Source organism: Henckelia pumila, chromosome 3 (genome assembly GCF_033568475.1).
Source record: "Henckelia pumila isolate YLH828 chromosome 3, ASM3356847v2, whole genome shotgun sequence".
NCBI classification, from domain to species: Eukaryota; Viridiplantae; Streptophyta; class Magnoliopsida; order Lamiales; family Gesneriaceae; genus Henckelia; species Henckelia pumila.
The window spans coordinates 144,426,340-144,444,190 of NC_133122.1; the positions used below are offsets into that span (position 1 = coordinate 144,426,340).

At 34.5% G+C, this 17,851-nt stretch overlaps 2 protein-coding genes across 2 annotated transcripts; both read left to right on the forward strand.

Annotated features, from left to right (window-relative positions):
* The first annotated feature begins 3,668 nt into the window (after positions 1–3,668).
* Positions 3,669–5,857, forward strand: LOC140891659 (SPX domain-containing protein 1-like). The gene is made up of 3 exons (XM_073300258.1): positions 3,669–4,088; positions 4,538–4,664; positions 5,231–5,857. Exons 1-3 carry the CDS (start codon positions 3,813–3,815, stop codon positions 5,665–5,667), a joined length of 840 nt encoding a protein of 279 aa, XP_073156359.1. The 5' UTR covers positions 3,669–3,812; the 3' UTR covers positions 5,668–5,857.
* A 3,576-nt stretch (positions 5,858–9,433) lies between these two features.
* LOC140887701 (uncharacterized) lies at positions 9,434–16,218 on the forward strand. The gene is made up of 9 exons (XM_073295134.1): positions 9,434–9,628; positions 11,740–11,838; positions 11,992–12,425; positions 12,625–12,685; positions 12,776–12,829; positions 14,631–14,699; positions 14,809–14,874; positions 14,946–15,014; positions 15,863–16,218. Exons 1-9 carry the CDS (start codon positions 9,518–9,520, stop codon positions 15,932–15,934), a joined length of 1,035 nt encoding a protein of 344 aa, XP_073151235.1. The 5' UTR covers positions 9,434–9,517; the 3' UTR covers positions 15,935–16,218.
* Positions 16,219–17,851: the final 1,633 nt, after the last annotated feature.

Sequence of the window (17,851 nt, forward strand, 5' to 3'; positions counted from 1 at the left end):
GTTCCTGTTGTTTATTTGTTTTTTTTTTTTACCTTGTCATCGACATTTTTGTAGAATCAAGTTTCATATTTAAGATTCTCAATGACAAGAAAAAGAAACACGAAATTGGATTGAAAGTAGGGATTCTAATTTGGGTTTTGGGATTTTTTATTTTTAGGATGATACTCACTGAAATTGGAGGGTCCAATCCAAGGTCCGAGTCTAACGTATTCCCAAAGCTTCAAGTTCGAAGTGAACCTAAAACCAAGCAAAGAATGTTAAATGGGACCGAGAGGATATCCCGACGTAGCTCCTCTGATGCTCAAGTCAGAGTCGAAAAATAAGTGAAGATGAGAGATTGGGCGCCCCTAAAAAATGAAAGTAATCAGTTGCAAATGAAGTGAGCAAACCCGGATTTACATGAGAGCAGGTAGGGGACCACACATATTTTCTAGGGAACCATGTGAGTGAGATTAACACGCTTGTTCATCCGAGACTCGTCCTTCTAAAACGGTCCAAAGTGTGACCTCACCCTTGAGGCGAGGCTGAAGCTAAAAGGTCTTGCCCTTGAGATGAAGCTTAGGCTAGGCTCACCCATCTCAGGTATGTTATACCCTAGCTACTCTCCTCCGACATCGTCATCCTCAACTCCTATGCTCATCCTTGGCTTCCCAAGTTCATCTCTAACTCTCTAGCACATATTTTAGCTCATCTTCACTCTTGTCACCTCTATTGACTATTATTGGTGCAACTCCAATTCCAACATGTCTTACCTATTCTCATGGGCCGATCTTACCCCCTAGAGTTGGACCCAAGTCTTGATTCTTGAGTATGAACTCGAATTGGGCCTAAACATATAATGAACCCACTCATGGGATATCATAGGATATAATTAACTTACACATGACTATTTACATTGTATTTTTAACCATTAAATTAAATTGATGAAATGACTGTCTCGATCAAATTATACACGAGACTTACAAAACCAGGAAAGAGCTCAAATATCTTCGACTAAACCAAAACTTTTCTAAAAATGGTCTTATATATTTTGCACAAAATACTTATACAACATGAATGTTTATAACCGAGGGAATGTGATTGATTGATTATAAATTATCAAGGGACACTTTGAAGGTAATAAGACCAAAAAGAGGTACCATGAATGCTTTCTCTCACCCCAATGGTATTGAGCTGGGCTTTGTGTTCATGAATGATATTATCTATACGAAACATGCCTTTTTGGGTCCAATTCTGATGTATAAGCCCAATATTCTTTGACAATTATTAATCATTATATTTTATTCACACACTGTAATTATAGTAATAAGCGACCATTTTTTTTTCTATTTTAATTTAATTTAATTACAAACACCAAGATTTTACGTATTGTTTGGTATAATTAATAAGACATTAAATAATTACATACACTTGTTTTATCAAACATTTGACATTCATATATCATACATCATCTACCATCTCATATATTGAACTAAAATGGTACCTTAATGTTATGATTTATCCAATATATAATTTTTATGATGAAGAAATCGAGAGCTGCTTCCTTTTGGTGTATTAGCAAACCTTCATGCTAGCCGCATTAGACAAAGTCTTTATGACAACTTCATCCAATAAAATGTTGGCAGACCATATGAAGAATTGAACTCATCGTCATTCGTTAAATGTTTACTTATTTCAGCAACTCAGATATTTATGAAAGAAACACAGTTTATCCAATTTTTTTCATACACAAAGTATATCCGCCTCTTTTCGACTCACACACACACACATATATAATAAATGAAATTAAACATACTCAATATATGACTTAAAAACACTGTTAAGATGTCTCACATCGGTTGGATAGATTTCTTAGGAGTTTCATGTGTTGATTTAGAAAATCCTCATCACTTGAGCTAATTTTTGAAATCGAGTTAGGTCCAAGTCTAACTTCATAACAATCACGTTATTTATATTTATATGCAAAATATTAGTATTTATGAAATCATATTTGGATATTGTTTTTAAAAAATAAATATATCAGCATCCCTGGTCTACTCTAACGTTGACTTTCTTCCTTCAGCATATCCTACGTTCGGATCCGAATCTTCTTCCATATGCCTTTATTATATTCCAAAGTTACCCTTAGCTTTGGTCACTCTGGGGAGCTATGAAATTGTCCACACATGTCATTTCACTAAATTAAATTAAAGGCAAACCAGGCATATCCCAAATTCCTTGTAATTGTGCCAAAATCTTGCCGCACAAACTAATTTTAAAAAGACTATTACGACAAATAAAAGTCAATCGGCTTGGCTTGACTTTGTTCGGCTCGACTTGGCTCGATTTCTATTTAATTATAATTTGACCCTTCAACCATATTTTTTATTGGTGAATATTCATATTCAAATACGTTATATTCACATATAATACTAACGTCATATTGTCTAGCATGCTTATGCTATTACGTATATATTGGTTTTAGTAAGTGCGGATTTTTTTATGGGTATTTGTTCTAGAATAGTAAGTGCGGATTTTTTATGGGTATTTATTCTAGAAACGAAGGATTTTGTGGTTTTTCTTTTTGTTTGGTTTTGTTTTTTTAATGTGGATTGTTTATTTGGATTAATTGTTCGTTACTGATTTAGTGGGATAATACACAATTACACACACAAACTTATAATAACAATAATAATAATTAATGCATCAACCAATTGGATTTACTAACCGGGTCATTTGACTCATTTAAATAGATGGAGAAAATTGCACCATACTTTCTTTCATTCAATAAAAAATATTATAAATCTTATTTTACTAAAAATTCTAACATGACGTTAAAAATCTTAAAATGTCATTAATTATGTTAAAAATATGTGCATGTGAATTGTTGCGTACGTGAGTATGATTTACTTATGTATGAAAAATATCGTGGAATTCTAATCATATATATTAGCAAAATTATCCATGTGATATATGCTTATATTATCGTGTTTTGATGTATAATAATCTTTCACCTGTTGAAATTTGTATTTTCACATCATATATTTTTTAAAATTGATCTTTATTTTATGGCGGCTCTTCTCTGCTTGTATTATTTTTTTTTTTCCTTTAAAAAAATGTGCAAATTTTTTGGGATATATATATCCAAAAATTTTAATTTAAAATAAATTTCCTAATTTTGTGAGAATTCTTTTTAATTTTTGTCAAATAATTTACGATATAAACAATTAGTAAAATAAAATAAAACCAAGAGTAATTTTGTAATTTCGAAGTGAACATATCAATATCATTTTCATAGAACACTCTCATAATATAGTGTGTGTACATGAGAGAGAAAATATTATTATCAGCTAAAGAAAGAGACTATAGTTCATTTCAACCAATCTTTACAGGTATTATATATCCTCATAATTAAAGATTTTTATTTATTAATATATACAGGATCTATTAAAGAACAATTAATTCTATATACCGTTAAATCTATATCTAGACAATGTCTGTGTATGTACGCAGACCCGGCCGCGCCAATTGCCGTATCATAACGATCACCGAAAGTGGCCACGTGGCATCTGTTAGAGAGAGGATATGTTAAAATACAAAAACGTCGCCGTCTGAAAGGGAATAAAAACCAATATATCTCCACGGCACAAAAGAATATTCCCAACTCTAGCCCTTCGGATATTCTTTTTTCCTCCTTTACATTACATTACATTACACCAAAACCAAAACCAAAACGCCTGCATATAGTATAATTTGTATTCTTCGACGATTGGATTGGATTCTCTGTTTTATTTCCCCCTTTTTTTTGTGTGTGTTGCGATTCGCGAGCAGACATGAAGTTTGGCAAGAGTTTGAGCAACCAGATTGAGGAGACGTTGCCGGAATGGAGGGACAAGTTCCTGTCTTACAAGGAATTGAAGAAGCGCCTCAAGATGATCGAGCCCAAGCAGCCCAGGTCTCCCAAGAGGCGGAGAGTGGACGACGAAGGCGGAGGGAGGGAGACCATGACGGCGGAGGAGCTCGATTTCGTCAAGCTTTTGGAGGACGAGCTCGAGAAATTTAACGCCTTCTTCGTCGAGAAGGAGGAGGAGTATATCATCAGGTTAAAGGTATTCTTTTTCTTTCTTTTTTTTTTTTTTAAAAAAGATTAATTATTTTTGTTTTGTCGTGCAAATTTTCGACATTTGTTGGTGAATTCTTGAATCTGTCTCGTTTTCTTGTTGGCGATATTTTCCATGGATGTATGTTAATCTATTTTGTAATTTTATTCCAATTTTTACACAAAAAACTGCAACGATTTGGTTTAGTATATATGTGTTCATCTTGATGATTCGAATTTCGAAATACAGCATCAATTCTTGCACACATGGAAAGTAAACGTAATGTGATTATATATGTAAATCCCCGTTTGGGTTTTAGTCTTTAGATGTGTGGGAAAAGATCATATACTTATTGAGCCTGTAGGCATTGGTGTTTATCAAGTTATGGAGCTAAAATGTGTGTGAGTTCAGATTTGTATGTGGTTGAGTTCGTAAGTCGGCGTCGTTTTTGTTTACAGGAACTTCGGGACAGAGTGGCAATGGCTAGGAATAGTAAAGATGAGATGATTAGGATCTGGAAAGAAATTGTGGACTTTCATGGGGAGATGGTTTTGTTGGAGAACTATAGTGCTCTCAATTATACAGGTAGATATCTTGGACCGTTTCTTGCTGCCGTTGTTTCTACGTATTTGTATCTGTATTTCAATTCTTTTCCTGGAAGGCTGATCATATGAAGTTCATGATCACTGATCGGAAACAACGGTGGCCTGTTTCATTTTCTAATCGGAATCCCAATTGCGAAATACTTTTTTTCCGTTTCTTTGGTGAATATGAATTTCATCTATAAATTTAAATGTATCATTCTAAGATAAGGCAACCTTTTAGCTAGCTAATCCCGATGATGCCAACAGATTACAGATTATGCAAGTATTGATTTCAGTCGAAATGTCTAATATAGGTTGTACTGAGATTCACAATGATTCCAGTGGAGTTTTGTTGAGGTCTTTGTCTAGCATTTTGGTGTATCCTATCGTTGAGATATCCGGGATAAGCCTTACATCATTAAATAATATCCTAACCCAGGATTACTTGATCAATCTCCTCTCTATCTGCTGGTTTTTTAATGCCTAAGAAGTATTTCATTGCACATTTATACTATTTGAATTAACTTTGGAAAGTCTAAGACTTTTGACCCGATGAATGCTCAACAGGATTGGCTAAAATATTGAAGAAATACGACAAGAGAACCGGCGCTCTTCTTCGTTTGCCTTTCATTCAAAAAGTTCTGCAACAGCCTTTCTTTACCACCGATTTGCTATTCAAGCTCGTGGAAGAGTGTGAGCTGATGCTAGAACGCCTCTTCCCTGCAAATGAATGCCCCTCTGCTCTCGAGGCAGTCGACGGAAATGAACCATCAACTAGTTCCGCCGGTGAGAAGGATGGGCTACTTCAAGGCCCGAAGGAACTAGCTGAGATAGAGTACATGGAAAGTTTATATATGAAGAGCACCCTGATTGCATTACGAGGTTTGAAAGAAATTCGAAGTGGGAGTTCGACTGTTAGCGTTTTTTCGTTGCCGCCGCTGCAAATAAGTGGACTCGAGGGTGCTTTGGACAGAGTTCCTGTTATGCAACAAGTTGCTAAGTAGTGATATAGACAATGTCTCCATTATTGTTCCCTTGTTTAAGATTGATGTTTAGATCTGACTTTTGTTTCTTATTATTGTGCATTTACGACACTTACAACCGCAGAGGTTTAAATGTATAAAATCAATCTCTGTTAGAATATTCTTGTATTGTGTAATTACAGGAATTTTGATTTTCTGGCTCATTTTTTACAGCATCAAATTATTGAACTTCTCCATCGGTGTTGAGATGCTATTTGCTACAAGTCTTGAAGGAAATGATATGTACTGAATCAAGCAAAAGGCACTGTTTGGTGAAATGGAAATCTCTTTTTTTTGAAGTAAGATATTATATTATCATAATCAAATATCCATTGATGCAATATCTTGAAGCCAATGTGGTATAGCTCCATCTATCCACTCGAAATTTGAAGACAATAAGATAACTTTTTGGGCTAAACTATGAGCCCCTCTATTTGCTGACCTTCTCATATTTTGTAATGAGATGAATGATTCAGACCCGATCATTGCTTGTATTTCCAATGCTAAAACTCCATGAGGTCCAAGTTCATCTGCAGGTTCCTTAATTGCCTTGATAGCATGAGATGAATCTGAAAATATGTGCACATCCGAGAACCCACAACTCGAGCAGAAATCCATTCCGAATCTGATGGCCACTAGCTCCGCTCCTTTAACAGACCCCGGGTGTCTAATGATGCTTGCTGATGCACCTCGAACTGTGCCATTTTCATCCCTAACCACTGCTCCAACGCTGAAGCGATTTCCCACAGCATCAAAACCTGCATCGACGTCTAGTCTGAGTGTGTTTGGAAGTGGTGGTTTCCAATCTGTTTTTGATGAGAGCTGAGGGTCTGTGTATACAGATGCATTGACTGTGGTAGCTCTTCGATATGACTCCAATAGCGCCACTACCCAATCAATGTTAAAATCATGGTTCTGTCTCCCCTTATCATGCACTCTCTTCCTCGATTCATTCCAAATGGCCCAACTTATCATAACAAATAATTCAAAATCCTCAATACGCAGGCACTTAGATAAAGCTACAGCACACTCAATAAAAAAGACCCAGCTCGGAACTTTTTTAAAAGACCCCAAAACATAGAATTCTTCCGCACTCCTTTCACCATCGGACAAAAACAAGAGGGCATGACTAGTGGGGTATCATAATTAACATTGCACAACTTGCAAATACCATTAGTTGGGACATGATGTGCTAGCAAATTCATCGACGTAGAAATAAAGTTCCAAGAAGCATGCCATAAGAAAATTCGTACCTTTGGAGGCAGCTTCATTTTCCAGATTAGTTTCTACCAAAAATGGAAAGCCTGCATTGACTGAAATGAAGGAGGTGTTGAACCATTAGACTCTATAAAATATCCAGCTTTGACCTTATATATTCCATCCTTACTTCCATGCCAATATCTTGTATCTTCACTGCCCCTTCTGTTCAACTGGATATTTAAGATTGCCTCAACTTCATGACGAGGGAATGAGCTTCGTAAAGCTTGTTCATTACATTCTCCCCTGTTTGTAATGAATCTGGCCACCTTGGATGAATGATCTACCATTGAGTTTAAACCACTTTTGAATTAGCACATGCTTGTTCGACACTTCTGCAAAAGAGATACCGGCAATTTGAAACATGACATAACATACGAGGGAATGGCTTGTAACACGGCCTTAATTAGAACCTCTCGGCCCCCCATCGAAAAAAACTGTGGAAGTCCATCCTTGTCCTTGAATTCTGCCACATATGCGTTCTCTCAAATAATCAAATTGGAGACGTTTCTTACGCAAAGAGAAGGTCGGTAGACCTTAGTATACCTCATGACTCCTGACCATTGTCACTGTAAGCACTTGCTTGATCTCATCTATCCACCGGGGTGATGTACTTGGACTAAACGAGAGGGCCGATTTATCAAAGTTTATCATTTGTCCAAACTTTCATAAGTTTGGAGACATTTGCGAACTTGTAAGTTGTTCCCTTTCGTTGCTCTGAAAAAAACTAAGCCGTCGTCAGCAAAAAACAGGTCCCCTAATCAAGCGAGACGCTCCACAGCTTTAGAGATCATATATGAAAGTCCTTGAGCGTAGTAAACAGAAAAAGTCATGGAAAAAATGGAGACAATCTGGTATCGAAATGCGAATAATATAGACTATATTCATATAAGTTATATAGTTTTTTTTCCCGGTTATAGTTTACTTTCTCCGTGCGATATTTTGGTTGTAACTTGTACATAATACTACATATAGTCATATACCTTTAAACTAATTAGGTTTTAGAAAATGTATTTTTTGAATGAAATATTTAGAAATAAAATAAGAAGTTCATATATAAAATTGTTTTATGAATGAATTTCTTAATCTGGGTAAAAAAAAACATAAATATTTGGGACACATCATGTGTCATAATTTTTTTTAAAATTTTATATTTCATGTATAGATGGAAAAATAATAATATTTATTTGTCGAGATCCGTCATAATATTTATTGATTAAAAGTTCGTTTGAACAATTGTTTTAAAAATATTTTTATTGTTTTATAATTTAAAAAACTTAAAATACATGTTTGGCCAAATTTTTTGTTAAAACTAATTTTTAAAAATGTTCTTCAAAACAAGGGAGGAGGCACGTTAATGGCCACCCGGGCTCCATTAAATTTTTTTAATATGTTATATATATTTTTAGAAATAATTTTGTGTGTTATTTTTGGACCAATGCTATATTAGTCCGGGTTGTCAAATTAAAAAAAATTAAATAGCCCACATATAGCCCAATTAAAAAAATTAAGTAGCCCATATATTTCAAAATTGGGCTTTTTCTTCCTTGTCTTCTTGATAGATTTGATTCAATTTAATTTCATCTCTATCAATCTCCGTCTTTTAATATTATTTTCATTTCTATAAGATATATTTTTCTTGCTGTTTTTTTTTATTTTTTTATGCTTGCATTGCAATAAATGATTTTTTTTAGAATTGTAATTTTTGATTTCATAAAAAATTTTAATTGTTTGTTCCGTTCAAGTTTCTAGTTATATTAGAATTGAAAATAAAGATGAAAAATAAAACATATTACTTTTTAATTGTACAAACATTTTTATAGAATAAATAATTATATAAACACATTTATAAACATATTTACTAGGGATGACATACCGTACCGAAAACCGCATATCGTATACCGTATCGAAAATTACGGTATAAAAAAATGCATACGATACCATACCGAAAATAACATACCAAAATTTTCGGTATATATAAATAACATACCGATTATACCAAAATTTTACGGTATACCGATATACCGTTTTATACCGAAAAAAATCTTATATTTTTTAAAAAATTAAATTTATTGTTTATAAATATTATATATTTTTATTTTTTAACAATAATTTTCGGTATTTCGATATACCTTATATACCGAAATTTTGAAATGTCATACCGTTACCGTACCGAAAAATTCGGTATCGATACCATACCTTATCGAAATTTTCGGTATACCAAAAATTCGATAAATTCGATATTTTTTCGATACGATATCTTTGGTATTTCGACATTTTCATACCAAAAAATTCGGTATCAATACCGTATCGTACCGAAATTTTTGATATACCAAAAATTCGATAAATTCGATATTTTTTCGATACGATATCTTTGATATTTCAACATTTCGATATTTTTTCCATCCATGATATTTATTGCATTTGATATATTCACTGGACATGTCACGTTTTAATTAAAAAACAGCAGCTTGGGGTCTATGTTGATAAACTCAGATATAATTTGAACCGTTGGATTTTCCATTATTCGGCCTAATCATAATCGGTGTGGGCGGCGTTGGCCAGTGAGGAGGCGATGACGATCGACGACGACAGCTCCATCTACGTCGGCGGCCTGCCGTACGACATCGACGAAGAGGCCTTGCGCAAAGCATTCTACATATTCGGCGCCGTTGTTGCCGTCAAGGTCCCTTCCTCCGCCACCTCATTTTATGCGTTTCTTTACTCACTCATTCAGCTGTCCCAATTTCCTCTTTATTTGATTCTGGTTTCTGAGTTAGTTACAGGCATTTTTTTTTTGTACTTCGTACAAATTTATCATCTGATGAGCTCTAATTTTAGGTTAATGACCAATATCTCTATGCTAATTTGCAACTTCATTGAACGAAAACCATATTTTCCAAACTGCTTTATTATTTGTTCTTAGGAGGATTACATTGAACGGAAGGAATGTACGGAGATGATGCTTTGATCGGGTCGGTAGCTTAAAACAAGCTGTTGCCACACTCGAGCAATTTTGCTTGTGATTCAATTTGTATACAATTTTTTTAATGAAGTTATACGTATTTAACCATTTACAAAATCTAGTCTATATGCAATTATGTTAGCTGACCGACATGGCCATGGTTTTATATATTTTCACTATGGCAATTTCGAGTAGTGCGAAGAGGAACCAAATTAATCACCGTTAGGTGATCTTCCGGTGATAGTTTCATATTTAAACTCTTTGTCCTTATTTTCTGTCACGTAAAAGTAAAGCATTGAATGAAGCAGCAGAAAAAGAGTAGTTTACTCACTTGGTCTCTGACATCAATTTAGACTATGAGAAAACCTGTCCCTTGTTGTCTTCGTTGTTTTTATCACGTAAACTTCATTAGATTGTTCTTGATTTGTATTTTTTAATACTGATAAAATTTCCAATTTAAAAACTCTATTTAAAGACAAGTTGATAGTAGTTTGTAGGAACATGGTTTGGTACTGTGCTTTTTGATGTAAACATTGTTGTTGTCACTTGTCATCTTTGCCGTGTACTGTGCTTGTTTGTGCTGGTATATCCACCAGCATGATCATGTTGCTATCTTAACTTCGTGGCGATCCTTCCCTTAACGCATCTGTGCCGTTCTCTTAAAAGTATGTTGAAAGTTTAATTCTCATTTATCTGCCATTTAAAGAAAGTTTCTGGCTTAAGATTTTGCAAAGGAGCTTCTAGAAATGCACTATAGAAGCATGAAAAATATTCTGAAATGTGGAGCGTGGGTTCTAGTGTTGGCCTCATTACCCAACGTGAATCCATGTACTTGTTAAATTAGAAATTCGATTTCTGATTAAGTTTTGAAGGTAAGTTGACGGCGATAATTTCATGAGAATATCCTAAACATATTGAAATAGTATGCCAATTTCCACCAGCCCAAGTTCAACAACAAAACACTAGCTTTTATCCCACTAAGTGGGGTTGGCTATATGGATCCTCTTATGCCATAATGATTTGTCTCCTATTATCTCCTCATCTATATTTAGATAATGCATTTCATGCTTAATCATTATAATCCTAGGTTTTTTTGGTTTCCCTCTTCATTTGTTAACATTGAGTACAAGTCATGGTCTCGCCTTTGTTCATGGTCATACCATTCAGGTGTGTCTCCCTCAGTTTTTTCGATAGGTGCTTATATACTTGTATCGTAGCCTGTCCATAAAATTTTCATGACCATATTCTAAACATATTGAATAAAATGCCAATTTCCACCCAAGTCAATCTCCATAAAATTCTAGTTTTTGCTTTTCTTAAAACATCATTTATTCCCGAAGGAATTGAAGTGTCTGAATGTATTGACCACTGAAGAAATTATATGACGAGGAAAAGATAACTAAATTGTTATTAGTCATGCAAAGGTTTGTAGACTGGCTGATTTAGACATGGGTGTACAAATTTCTGCTTTGTACATGTATAATTGACCATTGCATCTTCAATTCCCAGGCAGCCTAAATAATTGATTTGCAAAATGGTTAATCTTGTTGTATCCCTAAGCAAAATGAAAAAGAATTTTTTTTTAGCCCTGTTATTCTTTTGTTTTCTAATTTGGCCTGTGGCAAATTTTGAAAGCCCTTCTAATTTTCTAATGTTTTTCATCGATTCCTTTTTGACACATTTCTACCAAAATGTCAGTAAGAACTAAGAATATAGCTATGTTTTATTTGCCTCGAAGTTTGTCTCAGATCAGTGGATCAAATAAATTTCAAAACCGCTCTTCTGGTGGAAAATAAAGGAGTGGAAAATAAAAGATTTAGTTTGATTTACAGATAATCAATGACCGCTCTTCTGGTGGAAAATGCTATGGATTTGTCACTTTTGCTAACCCTAGATCAGCAACACAAGCTATGAAGGAAATGGATGGCAAGGTGCTTGTCTCTCTCCTTCATTCTGATTGATATATCATGTTTATTTGTGTTATTTTCCTAGACAAAGCGCAATAAACTTCTTTCATTTATTTGCAATTATACAACTTTCATCATTAATTCTCTGAATATTTGATGTAATTAATCCTTTTTTAGACAATTGATGGAAGAGTTGTGAAGGTAAATGACGTGAGGACCAGAGGCGGGAGACCAAATTTAAACCGTGAGAGCTTTCGACATGATGTGCAGAGTTTTGCCAGCAATAGAGATAGAGATCATGGAAGAAATGATAGTCACTATAGGCACAATCATCGGGGTGTACATAGGGAAAGGTCTTTGGACTATGACCAAGACAAGGATAGAGATCAGAGTCATGTACGCGATCATGATCGTATAAAGGATCACTATTTGGATGAAGAGAGATTTCTGGAATATGATAGTCATATGGATGGTGTTGAGAAGGAGATGGAGAGGAAGCGAGAGCGTGAGTGGGATAAAGATAGTGGTGAACATATTGAGGAACAGAGGAACAATGGACATCGTAAAACTGGAGTAAAGGATAAACGGCAAGATCCTCGCTTGGTGAACAGGTATAACTGTATTAATGTTGATAATATTGACTGACTAGTTTGATAAAATAGATTGTTTGGAATTCATCCATACACTGCCAGATTTTTTGGATTTGATCTAGAGCCTCACTTGGTGATTGGTGCTGAATCTATTTTTTTGCAATGTGATTTATTTTATGGCAAGCTGCAACTAGTGTTCTAATGAAGTATCCCTAAGCAGATCTGGTTTTGACAACCATGCGAATAGAGAGCTTTCATCAGAATCCAATGATCAGGATCAGGTTAAATTTCTTGTTCTTTCGCCTAGATGTATTACAGGAGTAAATTTTTTTAAAACTTTGCTTGAGTTATAGAATTTTATGTGTCCACAGGTCGAGAGCAAACTGGCAATTTCAAGTCAGAATCTTGAAGAACTTCAAATGGAGGTCTGCATTTTCTTAATTGAGTTAAACCTGAGAATATGCTGAATCATGCTTCTGACATTGCTGTAGGCTGGCTCTCATGTTGTCGGTAGTTGGGCTTGCATTTTAATATGATTACTTTTGGCTGGTTAGGCTTGCATTCTAATTTGATCATTTCGTAGGAAGTTATTCTCTGGAATTTGAGATATGCATATGGCCTAGCAGTGTTGTAAATGGCAGTAGGTGGTGGTGGGGCGTTCCGTAGAATACAATTTACACAAGGTGGAAAAAATTATGTAAATGCAAGGAACAAGATAATTGATAAAGATTTATCACCATATCAATCCTAAAGATTCATGCGATACAATTTATTAGACATGTACAAGAGCTAACCTAGTGGGCTGGTGGAGGCGGAGGCGGAGGCGGAGGCGGGGGGTGGTTTGAGTCGGGAGGCGGGGTTTGTGGGTGACAGGGCTGGTGGGGCTATTAATTGTTGACTTTGACAGCCTCTCTCCTCGCCCAACCCTGCTCATCTTCTACGGCCTACAGAACCACCTAAGGCAAAGGTAGTGCGGTTGACTGCCGCCTCCCGCCTCCCGCCTAGCGGCCACCATTTAGAACACTGTGACTGGCTATAAGGTTGTCTTTTACTGTCATGTGTTCCTTAAGTGCTTTGGAATCCCTCATATATCTATGCTTCAATTTCAGAAGATATCTTGTCCTGAAATATCAGCAATCATGCTTAGTGTACATGTTGTCGAGTATTGGGAAATGTGGATATTTTTCATTGTATAAATTAGCTCTTGTTCATTTGATAAAGGTTCAGTCTTCGTGTAGCTTTTCTCTCGTGTTGAAGTTTTTAATTTTGTTAGGCGGCCTATTACACAGTAATGATTTCACTATAAGAAGGTAAGATTAAGTTCAAAATATTTTTTTTTGTTTTTGGGTATTGATATGTTATGCATCCAACATATTGGGTTCAAACCTGCCTTGATACTCGTCCCTTGTATGCAGCTTTTAAAATGGGTCTAATGGTAATAACTAAATAGGCAATTACCCAATACGTCCATTTAAAAGTTTTATTTGGTGGATAGTGAATTGGTTGGATGCCCCCATGGCCCATAGAAAACTATGGGGGTTGGAGTGGATGGTGCCTGTGGTGTGGAGAGAAAGCCTGTGGTGGATAGAAGGTGTAGAGGAGAGTCATGGTGGTAGATCAAAGATGGAATGGACAATACCATTGGTGGTTCTTGGATTAAAACTTGGGCATAACTGGCATATTTAGTTTTCATTCGATGCATAAGTACCAAATTAGACCCCTTTAAGTGTTTTTGTATTTGCTCAACAAGGATGAATGGATTTGGTTGAATTAGTGAGTTTGGTTTATCATTTTACCTGTACTTCACCCTGCTCACAAAATTGCCCACCTGATAAAATTGTTTAGATTTTGTTGTGGCTATATTCAAGTGAAGCAATGCTGTCCAGTTTCCCTAAAGTCAGTTACTGGCATGCACCGGAAACCCTGTATCATTAACATATTCTCAAGCACTCTCAACCTCTGGTCTGCTAGGAAACATAGCACATACACACATACTTTAGCAGGCAATTGTTTTGTTATTTGAGGAAAGCGTAAACTCATTCTGTTACCTGTGATGAATCACCAAATCTTCTCTCTCCAGTTGTTTGCATCTGTAATTAGTAGGGCTCTGGATCAACAAATTTGGAGACCGTTAGTCAGTTGGCCATCTATTCTTCTACTATGAATCTATTATCCATGTCACATTTCATATTACTGTAGAAAATGATGCTCAACTCATTCGATCAGATTTCTCATATGCGAGGAGTGGCTGCAGACCAACAAGTAGTAGTTTCCGAGTTGCGGGCAAAATGCCAGGTACTGTTTTTTTGCATTGATAAAGTTTGTTTTTCTGGAGTTTCCAATTATAAAGTTCCGTTGTGGTGGCTCTATGTTTCCTTTTGAAAGAATATTCCTGTTCATATAGAAATTGGAGGATTCATTAATCACAGCAAAGAAGCTTACGTCACATCGAAATCAACAATTAGCGAAGGTAATGCATGATATATCAGGCATCAATTTCCCATTTGGTCATCGTCTTCCCTGAATGTTACATTCGCGCAGTTGCATAAATCTTATCTACAAGTGAGAGACTATGATGAGAGACTCAAAAGCTCTGAACAAGAACTCCAGGTTAGCATCCATTGATCTGTCCATCTGTCCATTTGCAAGTCTACACAATAGCTTTGGTCACCGTGATGTTCCCTGTCTGTTTTTGATGTTCCCTGTCTGTTTTAGTTTTTTGCAGTTAAAGATCATCTAGTTATTTTTCTATGATCCTTTCAGCTTTAATTTTTAATAAGGTAGCATAAAGCTTAAAGGTTGACTTATAGTTCCTTTGATTGGAAGATCATGTTTATCGTTCTTCGCTAGCTACTATGTTTGGAAAGAACTGGTGAGGTGAATTCTCTTAAGCCTGGTGATAGATGACAAATCAACGTCGTGGGGGCCTTTAGCAGCCTGTGGAGGTGAATTCTCTTAAGCCTAATCCACGCGTAGGAAGCTAGTGTAAGGACGAAGTTAATTGCAGTTCTGAAGGAAGTTGATGTCTATCGATAATTTAAAACTTTGTAACCCCAAATTCACCCATCCAAATGCAGTCATGGCCCTTGGGAAAATCTTTAAAACACTTGTGAGATGTTCAAGGTTCGTGAGCAAAACTCTCTCTTTGAACTAAAAGTGTTCGGTGTCACCGGAACATGGTATCAAGAGCATTCTTTAGTTCCTGGGATTAAGTAAGGTTCATCCGTTAGTAATTGCAGGGATCATGTATGATTTACGCGAGTGTTTAATGGATCGTATCAAATTTACATAAACCACCTATAACCATTCGTCTCGGTTGTACCATTGTTAACATATCCCTTTAGAATCTAACCGTCGCTCGTTGCTAGAGTTCCACCTTGTCCACCTCCTACTCCAGCAAATATCATTACGAAGTATGACCTGATACTGATGGAGTTAACTTGAACTTATGCTTGCAGTTACTAGTAGAATCAACGTCGATGGAGTTGGGAAAGGATGGAGGCATAGTTGACGCGATGTTTACGAATTAAGTCAGACTCAAGCTCGTTGTCTTTTCTATCGTTCGGTTTGTAGATCACTGCTATACAAGGGTACCTTCTAGTTGTTATGGCTACAAACAAGACCTGCATCTCTTTTCTTGAAAGCACTTTTATTAGGTTTGCATACTTTTAGACGTGGACATGATGGTAGAATCCCTCGAACTAAATCTAAATAGATTAATATCGTGTACTATATTTTATAGTCATGTTGAAATTATAACTTTGTGATTTCGATTCGTCGCTCATTCCAGATAAATTATTTTTGTATCAAACAACATTACCTGATAAAAATGAAAAATTAATTAGGAGGGGCTTTTGTTTAGCTTCCAAATTCGCTTATGATATCTCTAAAACAAGCAGAACAAGTTACGTTTTTAAAAGGCCGAACAAGTTAATATCATATGTTTTTGGGAAATAATCGTCCTATTCACTTTAGTCGTACCAATGGTGAAAAAATTGAAACGAAGATTCATTAACTACCATTTTTGATCGAAAACAAAAGATACATTATCCAATTAAACAAGATGAATATGTTGAATATCAATCGTTTTAGAGAAATAATTGTCATATTTATCAAATAAATCATGTTTAGTTGCTCTTTAGTTTTACTTTTTCCTTTTCTTTTTCTTTTTTCAAAAAAAAGTTAAACGTAAAAGATTAATATGCTTTTTATACCTCTCCTATAAATTATCTCAAAAATTAAAAGAAAAGCTCCTTTCCAACTACTCTATTAAGCATAAAACTATATATCTTATTATTATTATTATTATTATTATTATTATTATTAAAGATTTACCTATTAGACACTATGTATTATAGATATTACACTTTTGTTTTTTGTTTTTTTGGTTTTTTTTTAATTTAAAATTTCGACATTTCAAATTTCAGTTTAGTTCTTTGATAATTTTTACAACTATGATATTACTTTTATTTGAATATAAATCAAATTAATTATAAAAATATTATACAAGCACGCAACGCGTGCATCAATATACTAATATACATATATTTATATATCTTACTATATTATTAAATTAGAGACCCTCTAATTAACAAACTTTCAATTAATTGGTGAAGCTTGATTTGAAATTACCAATCTCCTAACTTAATTTTCAATAAAATCAAAATTATTGGGCAAAATAGTTATTTTATACGGTTTCCTCTTTTCTAGCCATTAAAAGCTCACTTTGTATCCTTTGATATTATTTTATTTATAAAAATGACACCTACTTTATAAGATATATATATTTTTTGTGAATATTTGTTTAGAAAAACGTTATATTTTTATTATTTTTTAATTTTACAATTTATTACTATATTATTAAAGTAGAGACCCTCTAATTAACAAACTTTCAATTAATTGGTGAAGCTTTATTTGAAATTACCATTATCTCCTAACTTAATTTTCAATTAAATCAAAATTATTGGGCAAAATAGTTATTTTATACGGTTTCCTCTTTTCTAGCCATTAAAAGCTCACTTTGTGCCCTTTGATATTATTTTATTTACAAAAATGATACTCACTTTATAAGATATATATTTTTGTGAATATTTGTTTAGAAAAACGTTATTTTTTTATTATTTTTTAATTTTACAATTTATTATTTATTTTTTTTAAAAAAAAACGAAATGTACGAGCACACAATGCGTGCAACGAAATACTAATATTATATTATAAAAAGCAAGAGTACATCTTAGCAACTAATTTGATCAGATATAATTACACCAATATAATTTTACAAAAAATATCTCCAACCAATCATGATATGAACCTATTTTAAAGGCAAAATGGTCATAAAAGACTACTTTTCTCTTAAACTTTTGATTGAATGCATTTTTTTTGGGACAAAACTCTATCATCTTCAATTTTTGTCTTTCTCGTGATTTTGCAAATGCCAAATACCTCGA

Coding starts and splice junctions, on each gene's coding strand:
- LOC140891659 (XM_073300258.1), top strand. CDS start 3,813: ATGAAGTTTGGCAAGAGTTTGAGCAACCAGATTGAGGAGACGTTGCCG. Junction 4,089..4,537: donor AGTATATCATCAGGTTAAAG/GTATTCTTTTTC, acceptor TTTTGTTTACAG/GAACTTCGGGACAGAGTGGC. Junction 4,665..5,230: donor TAGTGCTCTCAATTATACAG/GTAGATATCTTG, acceptor AATGCTCAACAG/GATTGGCTAAAATATTGAAG.
- LOC140887701 (XM_073295134.1), top strand. CDS start 9,518: ATGACGATCGACGACGACAGCTCCATCTACGTCGGCGGCCTGCCGTAC. Junction 12,686..12,775: donor AATCCAATGATCAGGATCAG/GTTAAATTTCTT, acceptor ATGTGTCCACAG/GTCGAGAGCAAACTGGCAAT. Junction 14,875..14,945: donor GAAATCAACAATTAGCGAAG/GTAATGCATGAT, acceptor ACATTCGCGCAG/TTGCATAAATCTTATCTACA.